The sequence below is a fragment of the Dipodomys spectabilis genome, unplaced genomic scaffold, assembly GCF_019054845.1.
Source record: "Dipodomys spectabilis isolate Male_0828 unplaced genomic scaffold, ASM1905484v1 ptg000073l, whole genome shotgun sequence".
In the NCBI taxonomy this organism is placed as follows: Eukaryota; Metazoa; Chordata; class Mammalia; order Rodentia; family Heteromyidae; genus Dipodomys; species Dipodomys spectabilis.
Window position 1 is genome coordinate 5,378,519 of NW_024870750.1, and position 16,005 is coordinate 5,394,523.

A 16,005-nucleotide genomic window follows, 5' to 3' on the forward strand; every position below is an offset into this window, starting at 1 on the left:
AAGGTGAAATATAATGCTAAGAAGACTGAAATAACTTGAAAGACTGAATTTGCATGTTCTGTGTTTCCCACAGCATATAGGTTTCACAATTTACCGTGCTCAGTAGATTTTTTTTTTTGGTTAAAGTTCATGTTTTATTCTAGCTTAACATTTTCAAAGCCTTTCGGGCTCTAAAATTTTGAGTTCTAAAGTATAAGTAGATTTAAAGTAAATTTGTAACAGTATTTAAATTAGTTTTAGATACGTAGGAATTTGTTTTTTATGAAATGTTACTATTTATCAAGACATTTTTAACATTCAGTTCCTTTTAATGTGAATTTGAAATGAGGATTAAAGCAAGCCAGTCTTGCTTATTAGCAACTTTTTCAAAGTGAATACATTATTTTGCTTTATATATAAAGAACTTTTGCTTTTTAGAAAAATTGTCAGTTGTGAATTAGCACCAGAATTTATTGGGAGCCAGTGATTTAGTTTATTAGCCATTATTTTTATTAGTTTATTAGCTATTATTATTAGTTTATTATTCCTTTTACATTTATTTTTTGTTTGTTCATTTGTTTCTTTCTTGTCAGTCATGGGGCTTGAACTCTGGGCCTGGGCTTTGGCTCTAAGCTCTTCAGCTCAAGACAAGTGCCCTACCACTTGAGCCATAGAGCCACTTCTGATTTTCTGGTAGTTAATTGGAGATAAGAGTCTCACAGACTTTCCTGTCCAGGCTGGCTTTGAACCACGATCCTCAGATATCAGTCTCCTGAGTAGCTAGGATTATAGGCATGAGCCACTGGCACCGGCTTGATTTAATTTTTAAACATAAATAAAGGAGAAAATAAATATATGATTGGTTGTATTTACAATAGTTCCTTTGTGCAAAACAGAACAAAGATCATTTCCCACAACCCCAGGTGAAATCTAACAGGAAAGAATTTCAAAATGGTCTGAACTCACTAGTAAAGAGAACATGTGTCTTAGATAAACATCTGATCTAAGTTATAGTACTTTTGTCTTTGTACTACTCTTTTTGCGATTAGCTTTTTTTTTTTTTTAATCGTGTTGGTGACTAAATGAAATGGGACCCTGTGATATAGTCTTTAATATACTGTTTGCAGGTTAGTTTGATTTATGAGTTTCAACACCCTTATTACGGAATGTTAATTTTTTTTGTTAAAAACTTTACATAAAGTATTTAGTTTGATATCAAATAATTATAGAAAAGGCATACTTTTTTTTTCCAAATTCTTTATTGTGATTAAGTGGTTACATAATTTCCCAAATTTCACAGCATTGTGGGATAGTGATACTTAAAGTCACAAACACATTCTAACTTTCGTGGGGCAAATTGTCTGTTGTGGTCTATAACATTTATGAGTTCTATGAACTTTGACAATACATAAGCATACTTTAAGAGACTTGTTACTTCTCATTTTTTCCTTTTTAAGTTTCATCTTGAACTTTCCTTACAGGAGAGTTCTGATCTCCCTGTTGCTCTGCTTTTGGCTCAACATAAAGACAGATCTACCCAACTGGAAATGCAACTTGAAAAACCTAAAACTATGAAACCTGTGACATTTTCCACTGGTATCAAAATGGTAAGCTTTATTCTGATAACTTATTTGAAAAGATACTTTATGAGGATTACACTCTATGATTCCATTGATTTTTACACTGAACTGAAAGAAGTATATATTTAAGACCAGTGTCAGTTCTTAGTTAGATGTCTAAAAATATAGTTATATGCAGGAAAGTGAAAAGTAATAATTTTCAAAGTAGACAACACAGTTTTGTTGAGGGTAAATTGGAATCAGTGTCTGGCTGCCCTGTTCTTTTAAAAGTACTGCTATATGCAGTAGGTGGGCAACAAAGTAGGTGGAAACAAAGGTAAGCAGGACCAAAAATAAAAGAAGAGAAAAGGGAGAGAAAAACAGATGGAACCCAAATAAGATAATAAGAATTTTTTTTTTTTTGGTTGTGGGGCTTGAACTCAAGGCTAGCACTCTACCATTTGAGCCACAGCGCCACTTCCAGTTTTTCTGCTTATGTGGTGCTGAGGAATCAATCCCAGGGCCTCATGCATGCAAGGCAAGCGCTCTACCACTGAGCTACCTTCCAAGCCCCAAGAAACATTACTTATTTTGGATAGTTTTCTTGTTAAACACATGGAAATACTTTGCATGTTTGAGAATTACCAATTTCTTACATGCTATTTTGGTGAAACAGCAAATTGTTCATGTAATTTAAACACAGATTATATAGGGAACTTTTCACTTCTGGGGTTTTAGTTTTTATAAGATAATTAACAATTTCTTTCAAATCATACATGTATATATACACACACACATATACATACATACATTTCTTTTTTTTTTTGAGACCAGGGTCTTACTATGTAGCTCAGGTTGGCCTCAGACTAAGTGATGGGATTACAGGCTACCACATGCCATTCAAATAATATTTGATAATATATTTGAAATATCATAAACTTGAATTTATATTGGATGACATAATAAATGTAGGCAAATGATTTTCATTTCAAATTTCCTTCATCTTACTGAGTTATAGTCTGCTTTAAATTAAGATTGAGGGAAGGGATGGGTAGGAGAGGGTTAAGTGAGAATGTGGAAAGGGGTGATGGAATGACATTGGTCAAGATATATTGTATTCATAAACTGCTTTGTTAGGCAACTCCATTATACAATTACTTAAAGATAATAAAATAAAAATGAATGTTAATAGTAGGAATGGACTTTTTAGTATACATTTTAGGTCAATATAGCGAGGTATTGTCAACTACCTGTGGACCTACCTTTTTAATAGATCACTAATTACATTAAGAAGGCATCAAGAAAGATCATTTTATTGCATCAAATATGTTTGCATGTGAATATGGACTATGAATGTTGTTAGCTCAACCTGTCCTTTTTCCTTCTGTGTTCACTATGTGCAGTGGAAGTCAGTAAGAGTACATATACTTAGATTCTTAATTTATTTTTCCAGTGTACCACAGTGTACTGCCTTGGTCTGCTGAGTTCTGGGACTGTAGGTTTGAATTACTAAGCCTAGCCTTCAGAGTGTCTCTTGAGTTCAATATACAATGTAGGAGACAATGGAAATGAATTTTACACAAGAAGTAATTTTATACCTTTAACCAAATGTTTTATCTTTGGTAGTAACTCTTAAAAAGCCATTTTATATACTTACTTTTTTGAATAAGATTATTGCTATTGATATAGCACTATAAAATACTGGTTTAGTTTTAGAAATTAGATCTATAAATGTAATTACTTATTTCTGGTACAAAGCCTCTTATTGAAATGGTAAATGGTGATGCCTACTTCTTTTGCTCTTAATAGTTCTAGGAAAGGCCAACTCTAAGCAAGCTGTCTCCCTTTTCCCAGTACTGACTTACACTGACTTATACAAAGAGAAGTTAGGGGATGTAAAAGAATAGTTGCAGACACCTTTTATTCTGATGCCTTGAGCAACCCTGGTGTTGTTGTTTTAAACTGCCTCTTTATAGAAGATAACACTGGCAGTGATTAGGGTTTTAGTGTGAGACTGGGCAAGTTCAAATTCTGGCCTCTGTCTATAGGACTTGGGCAGAATAACCTTGCCTTATTCATACTTGGAATATTCATTGCAATATGGTATGTGTGAAGATGAAGTAATGTAATGAGGTGTTCAGAAAAGAGCTTTTGAATAATCTTAGATGCTGTCAGTTATGAAGATAAACTGTTTCCCAGATTTAACCTATTAGTTCTTCCATAAAGACATAATTAACAATAAAGAAGTAAAAGGAAGAAATTAGATGACTAACTCCAAACGTAAGATATATCTAAAATCTGGATGAATCTGGAATCTGCCAGAATTTTAAATCCTCTACAGAAAAATGGAGAATCATTTGGTGTAAGTTGTAAATAGGCTAATTAGAAATGATTATAGTCTGTTAAAAAGCATTAATTATTTTTTAAATTATTAAAGGATGACTTAAAGGATAATTACACTTTACAAATCATAGTAACATTGAGTAAATTTGTTTTTTTTTTTGGCGTTTCATATTTTATGGGAATTTGATTAGGCAGACATTATTTGTTGAATACATGCAAAAACAAACACTAGTTTACCCTTCCATTGTAATTACTGGGAGCAGAAAATAAGAATACAAAGAAGCTTAGAAGAATTCATAGTTACAAAGCAATCTAATGCTTTCTTAATTAAAATGCCTTAGTTAAAGAAGTTGTCTAAGTATACTTTGTGTTACCATGGTGAATGATGTTGGTGCAACGACTTAATGTATCTTTGGTAAGATTCATTTATCCTAGAAAGTCTCAAGAAGCAGAGAATTTATACCTCCCCCTCTTCCCCGCCCCCTCTCTGCGTGTACTGGGGCTTGAATTTAGTTCTTGCTTAGCTTTTTTCTGCTCAAGGCTGTTACTTTTATCACTTGAGCCACACCTCTACTTCCAGCTTTTGGTGGTTAATGTGAAATAATAGTCTCATGGACTTTCCTGCCTAGGCTGGCTTTGAACCAGGATCCCTAGATCTCAGCTTCTTGAGATTTTCTTGCCTACTCTAGCTTTGAAACCAGGATCCTTAGATCTCAGCCTCCTGAGTAGCTTGGATTACAGGTGTGAGCCACTGTCACCTGGCTCCTATGTCCTTCTGTATGACAAATACTGTGGTTTGTATGTATCTCTATAAGAGAGATACCTAATTTTATCTATGTCTTTCTGTCTTTTTTTTTTTTTTTTTGGTGGAGATTGGGATTAAATCTAGGGCTTCAATCATACTACACAAGTACTGTGTCACTAGATGTATCCTTAGCTACCTACTACAGTGTGTGCTTTAGTGAATGCATTTAGAGACTGAGAGACATACCTAGAGACCACTATGGTCCTTTGGCCAATCTTGGTAGATTGTGACTGTTTAGCTATAAGCCTTGAAGAGAGGACCAAAACATCCAGTGATTAGTAGGATTGGAGATTAAATTTAATATGCTATTACTTTTGAGATTTTTGAATTTCATTATTTATATACACTCAACCCAGAGTTTTTTATGCTTTCTCTAGCCTTCATTATGGAATTTTTGATGCTACTCAAAATTAAATTGTTGTGAAAATGTCAGTACTATTTCAGCATCTATTTTTCTTTTTTACTTGTTTGTAGGAAAGCATAAAGCTGAAAATATTAAATCCACATGATCTCTATGGACATAATCTCTATAGAAATATACAGACTTTGAGTAAGGTATAAAATAAGCGAATGATTCTTTGTGTCTTTAAAGGCAATTTCATTGTATTTTACTTAGGAAAAAATGTTTACAAATGTCTTTTTGAAAATAGTAATAATAATATAACAAAAACCAGATGGTTTGCTAATAAGTAAAGTCATACAATTCAATTCCTTTCCTCTTGACACCTTACTGAAATCAGGAAGTTTTGGTTGTAGTAGATATAGGCTTGTGACCCTTAAGTCTTAAGGGAACACATTAGGATTCATAGTAGGCTTGCATGTAGTATTTCCTGTTAGGATCTTAGTAGTATTATAGTGTGGACACAGTAATGCTTAGATACATATAAGGCAGTAGATTCTAGATAAGAATGCAAAAGACAAAATGAATAAAGGCTGAAATTTCAGAAATTTTAAATTTTGTCTAAGGCTGGACTTGCAGCCAGAAAGAGAAAATAAATTTTGTTTTCACTCCTGCATTGTAATTAGGGATGAAGACTACACTTAAGATAATCAATGTGTTTTATCTGTTGTCAGTATGAGATTTGTTTCTGTAGGATGTAATTTTGGGTTTGTCAGATTTTTTGTTTGGGGTTTTTTTTTTTTAAACTGTACTTTTTTTTGTCTTTTCTTTTTTGGTACTGGGGGTCGAACCCAGGATGTTGCACTTGCTAGGCAAGTGCTTTGCCACTGAGCTACATCCCAGCCCAGGTTTGTCAGATATTTAAAAGGCTTTCATTTATGATCACTGGTAGTGATTTTTATCTAGTTGTAGTGTTAAATCATGATAGAGATGGTGGAGGTGGTACAGAGTATTCCTCCTGATGATGCTGTTGATGATAATGTAGCTAGTGGTATAGTAATCATTGGTGCAATTTGTAAGAACTTGACTCTCTAATTTGATAATTTTAAATAAGTTCACAAGCAGAATTCATGCATTAAAAACTTTTGCTCAATGTAGAGTTGGGATTTAACTGTGTTTTTTTGGTGTTGTCCTAAACTATTTATTTTTTGTACATTTTTTATTGTAAAAATACTGCACAGAGAGATTACAGTTATATGAACAAGGTAATGAGTACATGTCCTATTGAGCATTGCTGCCTCCTCCTTTGTTTTTCCTCCTACCATCCCTTCCCTCCCACCTCCACAACAACTATTCCCCCCCTACCTCCGAGTTGTAAAGTTTGTTTTCAACAGTGTTTTGTACACTCATTGTTGCAATGGGTCATCCTGTATCCTTATTTAAGTATTTCGTTTTTTTTCCCCTTCCCCTCCCTGAATTAGAGAAGTGTATATACAAGTTGCAGGGCACCAACAGGATTTAACTTTTTGAAGTTCAAAAAGTTGATTTTAAAACCTTTTTTTTTTTTTTTTTCAGGGAGCAGTATTGGGCTTTGATCTTCAGAGCCTTGTGTAGCCAAGGCAGCTGCTCTACCACTTGATGCAGCATTTTTGCTTTAATTATTTTTCAAACAGTTCTTACATTTATGCCCAGACTGGCTTGGACCATAATCCTCTTATCCACTGCTGAGTAGATTGGGTGACAGGTATACCCAGCTTTTATCCATTGAGATACGGAGTCGCATTAACTTTTTGTCTTGGTTAGTCCCGCCTGCAACAGTGACGCTCCGATTCTATATCTTGAATAGCTAGTGTTACGGGCATGAGCAATGCATTCAGCAAACCTATGATTTGTTATTGTTGTTGTTGGTTGTGGGGCTTGAATTTAGGGCCTGGATGCTGTCCCTAAGCTCACACGTATTAGAGGCCTTAGGCATTTAAATAATGCCACCAGTGTTGACATTGTAGGAGAACATCTTGTAAGATCAGGTTTTGAGGTGAATTTATCACATTTGATACGTGTTTTACGGTTATCACTTTTCCCCCTAATCCTGGGGCTTGAACTTGGAGCCTAGGCACTGTCCCTGTTAGTGCTGTAGCACTTGAGCCACAACACACTTCTGGCTTTTTCTGAGTAGTTTATTGGAGCTGAGTCTCATGGACTTTCCTGCCCACTGGCTTCCACTGTGATAATCCTCAGATCTCAGCCTACTGAGTAGCTAGGATTACAAGTGTGAGTCCCTGGCTCACTTGTAATGTAGCTTCATGTAGTATCGATCAATATTAAGAGCATAACTGGTGAATAAATTTCCTTCTTTCCTCTCCTCTCCTCTCCTCTCCCCTCCCCTCCCCTCCCCTCCCCTCCCCTCCCCTCCCCTCCCCTCCCTCCCCCCTCCCCTCCCCTCCCCCCCCTCCCCTCCCCCCTCCCCTCCCTTCCCCCCTCCCCTCCCCTCCCCCCTCCCCTCCCTTCTCTTCTCTTCTCTTCTCTCTTTTTGTTTTGTTTTGTTTTTTTTTCTTCTTGTTTCTTCCCTTTCCCTTTCCTTTTCTTTTTGTTGGTCATTGGGCTTAAACTCTGGGCCTGGGCGCTGTCCCTCAGCTCTTCAGCTCAAGGCTAGTGCTCTGCCGCTTGAGCCCCAGCACCACTTCCGGTTTTCTGTTGGATTATTGGAGACGAAAGTTTCATGGACTTTCCTGCCTGGGCTGGCTTTGAACTGCCATCCTCAGAACTCAGCCTCCTGAGTAGCTAGGACTAGAGGCGTGAGCCACTGGCCTCCGACTTAAAAATGTTATTCTTTAATCAAAGAAATTTCTTATTTAAGTGGTGCTAAGAATATGCCCATTCTACTTATTTTCTAATCTCATAATTCAAAAAATGTGTCAATTTTTTTTCACCATAAAAATAACTCAATAGTTACTAAATTCTTTGGGAAAAGGTCAGCAGGCATTTAAAAAATTGTACACTGATATTCACACACATGATATTCATACACACAAAAGAAGGATTTACAGCAAGGAAATCTCTTTGATCAAATGTATTTTACTGTCTTTAGTATTAAGCACTTAGCTGGTAAGTTAGTTTGAACTTGACTTTCAGGTTAGAATACTTCTGAGATTATATTAGTTTCTTTGTTTTCAACAAGGCAAGTCTTGATGCCAGATCAATTAGCACATCCTGAAGAACTAATTTAAATGGTGTGGTAATTCCTGTTATTAGAGACACTTCTTAGAACTCATGAAATTCCTCTTTCCCCCCGGGGTATCCAGTAGTTTGAGCTGAGAAAGTAGTTTGGCAGCAGGCAACTTCCAAAGTCTAGCTCAAAATTCTGAGAGCAGAAAGTGTTTCTTAAATGCCATGGGAAATCCTGGTTTAATATTGAACTTTGAAATAAAAAGGAAAACACTAAACTGCATAAATATAGTTTCTGAGATGTTTTTAAAAGCTCTTTTAGGGGTCTTAGGAAGAATTTTTAAAAAGTGTTTTCTTAAACTACAAATCCTTAAAGATAGATTTTTTTTTATTAATGATTTAATTGCTTTGACCTTGTTAAAGATAGCAAGGTGAGTAATTATCCTGAGGTCTGAGGGTTAAAAGAACTATTGTTTCTGAATACGTATTAACGAGCTAATTTTTATGATTCTAGTACATATACTCTGTGTGCTAGCTATTTTTGAGTGTAAAATGAATCTTAATATGCCATATGATTGGTATAAATAAGAAACTCCTTGTATAATTAAGAGAAGATCTATTTATTTAAGAGCTCTCAAAGGTTGTAAAAGATTATACTTGACTATATGTGAAGGATAAATGTTGTGAAATAATGTCCCTTAGTTCCCCTTTTATAATAAATCTCAGCTGTGTGTTCAGCACAAGGGCTCAGTGCCAAAAAGAACAGGTTCAACTTGTCTGTGAGGATTTGCACCACAGTAAAGTGCACAACTGCTTTTGTCGAGGTCATGGTGGAGGTCACAGGAATGTACAATGGAATGAAAGCAACTTTAAAGACATGCTACAATATAGTGTTGTTTGAGATTTAAGAATCACTGCTAAAATATTTAAAGGATGGGCAAGATCATATAAGGAACCTTCAAATACATTTTCATATTATATGTTTGTTTTCAAACAGATTTAAAGTAGTTTTTTGGCACCTTGTGTCAGTATTGTTAAAGATCTTCATAATCATTTTTGAAAATGGTAATTGCCCAAAGTTGGAAGTGTTTTTTATTGGTCATATTTGGTAAATTCTGAAAGTATCTTAGTGAAGGTAGACTATCATAGTATTTGACTTGGTTAGACGGTATTGAGTACAAGTATGTTGGGCAGTCAGTTCTAATGAAAGATCAGATGTGAAGTGAATGCCTCCACAAGTCGTGTTTCTCCTGAATTCTGTGGTCAGTGTGTGTGGTAAATAGAGATAACTCTGAAATAGCCTATCAAGAAGAGACCCATGGTTACAGTCAATGTTTTGAGTTTAAAGAATACCAGGGAAAAAAAAGAATACCAGAAAATGATAATACTAAATAAGTAGATGCAAAGCTTACCTGAAGTTGTGTTTTACTTAAAGCTATATTTGGTGATTCTTTTTCTTTTTTGGTGACTTATGATTGATACTATTTTTCTGCAGTGGTGATTATGGCAAAATAACAGGCAGGCAGGCATGGGCTTCAGTGTAGGGATTAATTAGTAATTTTTAGAATTTGCTTGAGCAAATGTAGCTGATTGACAGTAGCACCTGTCCTAGCAACTGGTAGAATATTTTGTCCAGATCTTTTTCAAAAAGTCTTCAAAAAACTCTTATTACTAATTGCTTTTTTTTTTTTTTTTGGTTAGCTAGCATACTCTTTTACTAACTGTATGTCTCCTAACATTATCTATTTTGAAAGGAAGAGTATAGAATAAAGTTATTTACCCCCTTAAATTTAAGACTAAAGCAAATGATGTAATCTAATCTATGTACTCTGTGTGTTTGTGGGGTTATCATTTATGCTCAATGATCACATATATAAGTTCCTAGATGAAAAATTTACAAAAGATTGCTATTCTTTTTGCATTTTTTGTAATTCCTGTCATAAGCATAAAGCACATCTGTCAATCTTGTAGTGTGTTCTCTTAAAGTATGGTTAAATTTATCCTAAATAATTGATTAGCTTGTCAGCTTTCTAGAAAGTAGTTTATTTTTACGTTGCTAGGAAATATTATTAGTTGAAACCTGCTTTTCTGGTTCATGCCCTGCAATTATATGAGTATATATACAAATTGAGCTGTTTCCGAGTTATATCAGAATTATACAAGTATATAATTATATAACTATATTGTATATAGCATATATTGTATATAGTTATACAATATACAATATAATTATATTGCATACCGTATATATTATATACAATATAACTATATTGTATATTGTATTCTATATTGTATTATACAATATAACTATATTGTATATAGTATATAGTTATACAATTATATACTTGTGTATACAATTTACAGTGATTCATAGAAAAGCCATACATTTATGTGGTATTTGGAGAAGAAATTATTTTTGCTTGTTATGAAGAAAAGACAGCTTCGTAGAGAGGATGAAGCATATATTAGAATGGATAAAATTAGCATCCATCTAAGTATGTTATGGAAAAGTTGAATATAAGTATTTTCTTCAAATAAATTGGTATTTTAATCATCTGTAATAACATTTAAAAAATTTACACAATAATTTTTAAAAAGTAAATAAGTACTTTATTATTTGTGATGAATATGTATAAATTCCAATACATGCTGATAAATGCTTAAAATTAGGGTCAATTCTGTTGGTACATTTTTTTGTTACACTTTTGTAGTACCTAACATTAACTAAATGTTTAAAAGATGAAGAGATCCCTCAGCCTTGCAGAGATTCAGCGTCTTTTCCTAGAAAATAGGCTGAACATCTTTACCTTGAACACGAACACACACACACACACACACACACACACACACACACACACACACACACACACACACACACACACACACACACACACACACACACACACACACACACACACACACACACACACACACACACACACACACACGGTGTTCAATGAATATAGGAAGCTGAGATCTAAGGAGCCAAGGTTTGGAGCTAACCTGGGCAGGAAAGTTTATGAGATTGTTTATCTCCAGCCAAAAGTGGAGGTGTGGCTTAAATGGTAGAGTGCTAGCTTTGAGCCAAAAAAGTTTAGGGACATCATCCAGGCCCTGAATTCAAGTCCCAGGATTGGCACCCCCTCACAAAAAAATCCTATTCCATGTCTACATGATGGATAAGAGAAGAAATTATATGACATTAGAAAGGGAATCAGTGCCTCAGGTATTCTGTTCTCCATTTTAGTGTCAAGTTCTAAATACAGGATAGTTTTCTAAACTGTTGGAGTGTTGGTGGTTGTTTCTGTGTATGTTTGGTTTGGGGAAGGTCAACTGGGCTGGTTAAGATTCATAATGTGTGTGGTTTCCTTTGAGGATAAAAGGAAGGTAAAATCAAAGCTTGGCTTGGCTCTTTACTTTTTACAGTGGAAATGACACAAATAATTAGTCATTCTCTAGTACTCATAACTACTCATTTAGACAACCTCAAATAGAACCAAGAAATTTGTTATGTAGTGTTTTAGGAGGGTGGGATAGAAAGTTGGAGGAGCCATTAAAAAACCCTTGTTCATCCTGCAAATAAATATTTGTAGTATGTACCAAGCCCGGTCTTAGGGTGGCATAGAGGATTCAGATCAAAACAGGATAATGCTCTCTTGAATTATTCAGTTTCTGTAATGGAATAAAGAAGCTTTCTAGAAGCATTTCATAGAAAAATATTTTTGACTAGACTAATGATCTCATACATTTATTTGCAGTTTTTAAATTTATTACATTCAGAGACTTAGACTTAAGTATAAGGTGTTATCATTGTTCACTTACAGTGCAAACATGAGAGTTCTTTCTTGGAAATTATTGGAAAAAGAGCAAAAGTGCTATATGCCTGATAAGCTGGTTAAAAATCTCTGGCAAATACTGTTTTTTTAACCATGCAGACTCGTTAAGGAAACAGTTTTTGTCTCACTAGATAGTCTTGGTGTTTTTCTTTTCTGATCTTTTTATAGAAACAGTTATGATTTGCCGGACATGATGTTTCCATGGCTTCCAATAGTTATTCAATTGCAAGACAAATATTAGAGAAAGAATGTAAAAATCATTTATTAATGCCCAAGGAAAACTAAAACCTAAAATAAAATTAACAAGTTTTGTGGGCCTTATCTTCTTTTGGTTTGTTTTTAAACACAGGGCCTTCCTGTGTACCAACCTGTCTTCAGACTAGAGATTTTCCTGCCTCAGCCTCCTAGATGTTGGGATATTAAATGTTTGCCACCATAGATGGCCTATCCCTCCCTTCCTCACTTTTCCTCTTCTTTCTCCTTCTCTTCCTGATATTCCAGTCGTCTTCCTGTCCCTGATTGTAGATGAGAAAAATGACAGAGAAATTTGAATGTTTTACTTCAGTTTACCTGAATATGGAGGCATTGCTAGGATATGTTACTACCTCTTAATATGCAGGACTGTGCCTTTCATTTGCCTTTTACTGTTACTATAAATTTTGAGAGAAATTAGAAAAAAAATCATCTCTATGGGGGGAAATGAATTATACCTACAATGATATTATGTGCTACCAGGAAGTTATTACCATGCAGCTGTTGCAGCGATGACAAGCTGACATCACCCTAGAGTGACCGGAACAGCCTAGTACAAAAATTGCTCTGCCTGTTCCTAAAATAAATTGAAAACAACTGAATTACCAAAGAGACATGACTCAGTATGAGCAGCTTGTAGACAGTGCCAGGTATATTTAAGTTCTCTATTCTATTAAAAATATGGGTTCATACAGAATATAAAAAATCTACTTTCACACATATATGCACAGATATATGTGCATGTGTATATGTGTTTGTATACAAACACATGGACACATACTTTAATAAAAACATCTTCCAAAATTGAAACTACTTGAGAAATGCCTTAATTGATTTTATAAAAGCCTTCCTGTAGATATTTTCTCTAAAAGTTGTCTTTACAGTTGCAGTGACTTAATGCTCTTAAGAGTGAAATTTTCTGGTTTCTGATTTCATTTAGCAGTGTAACATGTATAGAGCTTGATTGACATAATTTTTTAAAAGTCAAAGAATTTATAGATGTGAGTCACCAGTACACAAGCCTGTGTGTGTGTGTGTGTGTGTGTGTGTGTGTGTGTGTGTGTGTGTGTGTGTGCACACATGTTCGTGTGCACACACGCCCAACTTGGGGCTTAAACTCAAGGCCTGGAAACTGTCCCTGAGCTTCTTTGCTCAAGACTAGTGCTCCATCACCTGACCCATACCTATACTTCTAGCTTTTTGGTAGTTAATTGGAGATAAGAGTCTTACAGACTTGCCTGCCTCAGCTGGCTTGGATTCTGATCCTCAGATCTTAGTGTCCCAGGTAGCTAGTATTACAGATATGAGCCCCAGCACCTGGCAAACCTACAAATTTTTACTACCTTTTTTTTTCTTTCAGTCTGTAGTGTTGTTAGTTGCTGAGCTATTCTAATTTGTATGATAATTTAATTTAACCCACATTGAATTACTTCTTGACATTAAACTTTTAAATTGAGCAAATTTAAAGTGAGCAAATTCTCTAAAAATAGGATATTGGAAGGTAGATATTGGAAGGGTAGAACCACACTGAACAGGGATTAGGAGATCTGACTATATGTGACCTTAGGAAAATTTGTATTTTGGGAATACTAGTTTCTATATCCATAAAAAGGGAGAGCCAGGGGGAAACAACATAGGCTTTGGAATTTGATAAACTTGTTTCGGATCCTCAACCTGTCTAAGTAGATGATACCTGGAGAAATAGCAGTACTTATCATAAAATTATTGTGAATACTATGAAGTAATGCATTTAAAAAGTCCTTGTAATAATGCCTGCAATAGAGTAAATGTTGTAAAATTATTATTAGAGAATCTTATGTCTATAAACTTCAGAAAGACTTTGAAGTATATGACGTTACAACTCAGTGACTGGGTATTGCTGATAATATTTAGAGAATGACTGGCTTTAATGTAGTGTTTACCACTGGAATGACTTAAGGCATTGTCTTGTTTTTATTGAATATTATTTTTGCTGAAAAACATTTCAGCTTTTGAAAATACTTAGCTGGGGGCTGGAAAGGTGGCTCAGTGGTAGAGTGCTTGCCTTGCATGCATGAGGCCCTGGGTTCGATTCCTCAGCATCACATAAGCAAAAAGAAAAAAAGCTGGAAGTGGCGCTGTGGCTCAAGTGGTGGAGCACTAGCCTTGAGCTGAAGAGCTGAGGGACAGCGCCCAGGCCCAGAGTTCAGGTCCCACGACCAGACCCCCCCCCCCCCCAAAAAAAAAAAAAAGAAAAAAAAAGAAAATGCCTAGTTGTGTCATCCTTTTCTGGGTTTTGCTTTTTAATTTCCAAAGTGGAAATGGAGTTAGTGGGGTTTTAGTAGTTTTTTAAATTATTGCAGGTTTTTGTTTTTCTTTCTCTCTTCTCCATCTTTCTCCAGCTTAAACATTTGACACCAATACTGGACTTTTCAAATCTTATAGCAAGGAGAATTTATTGCCTAGCAGCTAACATATAGCAGGAGAATTTAGTGCCTAGCAGCTTATGAAGAGGATATTTTGAAATATGAATGTTAGTACTACTCAAAATATCCACCCTGGCTATATCTTATTATTATTATTATTATTTTGGGTCCGTTCGTGGGGCCTGAACTCTGGGCCTGGGCGCTGTCCCTCAGCTCTTCAGCTCAAGGCTAGCGCTCTACCACTTGAGCCACAGTGCCACTTCTGGCTTTTTTCTTTTTGCTTATGTGGTGCTAAGGATCAAACCCAGGGCCTCATGCATGCAAGGCAAGCGCTCTACCACTGAGCCACCTTCCCAGCCCTATATCTATTATATTTATTTATTATTTTTTGGTGAATTTTAAAAATTGTTACTATATATACACACACACACTATATATATATATATATATATATATACATATATATATCTCTACTATATATCTACTGTGCAGAGGTGTTACAGTTACATAAGTCTGGTAATAAGTCTGGTAATGAGTACATTTTTCTTTTTGGACAATATCACCCTTTCACTCACCCTTTCCCAGTTTTTCCCTACAGTTCCCATGTGTATTATTTAAAGTAAGTAATTTATTGCATCTTTAATATAAATGCAAATACTTAACAAGATGAAAGTAATACTAAAAGGCATTTCCTTAATTTTTTCTGACAGGGCCAACATATTTCATTAGCACCTATTCATAAGCTGGAAGAAGCTCTATATGAATACCAGCCATTGCAGATAGAGACATGTGGACCACAAGTTCCTGAACTTGAGATGTTAGGACGACTTGGGTAAGTATCTAAAATAACTTCACATTGAAGAGCTGATGTGTGTATAGGACTTTTGGCTTATGTTTTTGACATTTTAGTGTTCTTAGGTTTTCAATTTATAGAAATTAACTCTTTTTTCACAAGAAGCATTGCTTAACTGTTTTACTTGGTACATTAATATTTTAGTGGGCTTGCTAGATTCTTTGAGATGGAGACTGGAATGCTTATGTATTTATTCATTTATTTATTGTTGGTCATGGGCTTGATCTCTGTGCCTGTGTGCTGTCCCTCAGCTCTTCAGCTCAAGGTGAGTGCTCTACCACTTGAGCCCCAAGCGCTACTTTTGGTTTTCTGGTGGTTAATTGGAGATGAGTCTGAGGGACTTTCCTGCCTGTGCTGGCTTTGAACTGTGATCCTCAGATTTCAGCCTCTTGAGTAGCTAGGATTACAGGTGTGAGCCACTGGCGCCCGGCTGCACTTTGCTTTTAAAACGCTGTCCTCTGCAGCCAT

The 16,005-nt window shown here is 35.3% G+C and overlaps 1 protein-coding gene across 1 annotated transcript in view; it reads left to right on the forward strand.

Moving 5' to 3' along the window:
- Positions 1 to 16,005, forward strand: part of Mnat1 (MNAT1 component of CDK activating kinase) — a 130,484-nt gene that overhangs the window by 59,270 nt on the left and 55,209 nt on the right. Inside the window, exons 6-7 of the mRNA XM_042682578.1 lie at positions 1,461 to 1,586; positions 15,395 to 15,516. Coding sequence (XP_042538512.1) covers positions 1,461 to 1,586; positions 15,395 to 15,516 — 248 coding nt within the window. The remainder of the gene's footprint in view (positions 1 to 1,460; positions 1,587 to 15,394; positions 15,517 to 16,005) is intronic.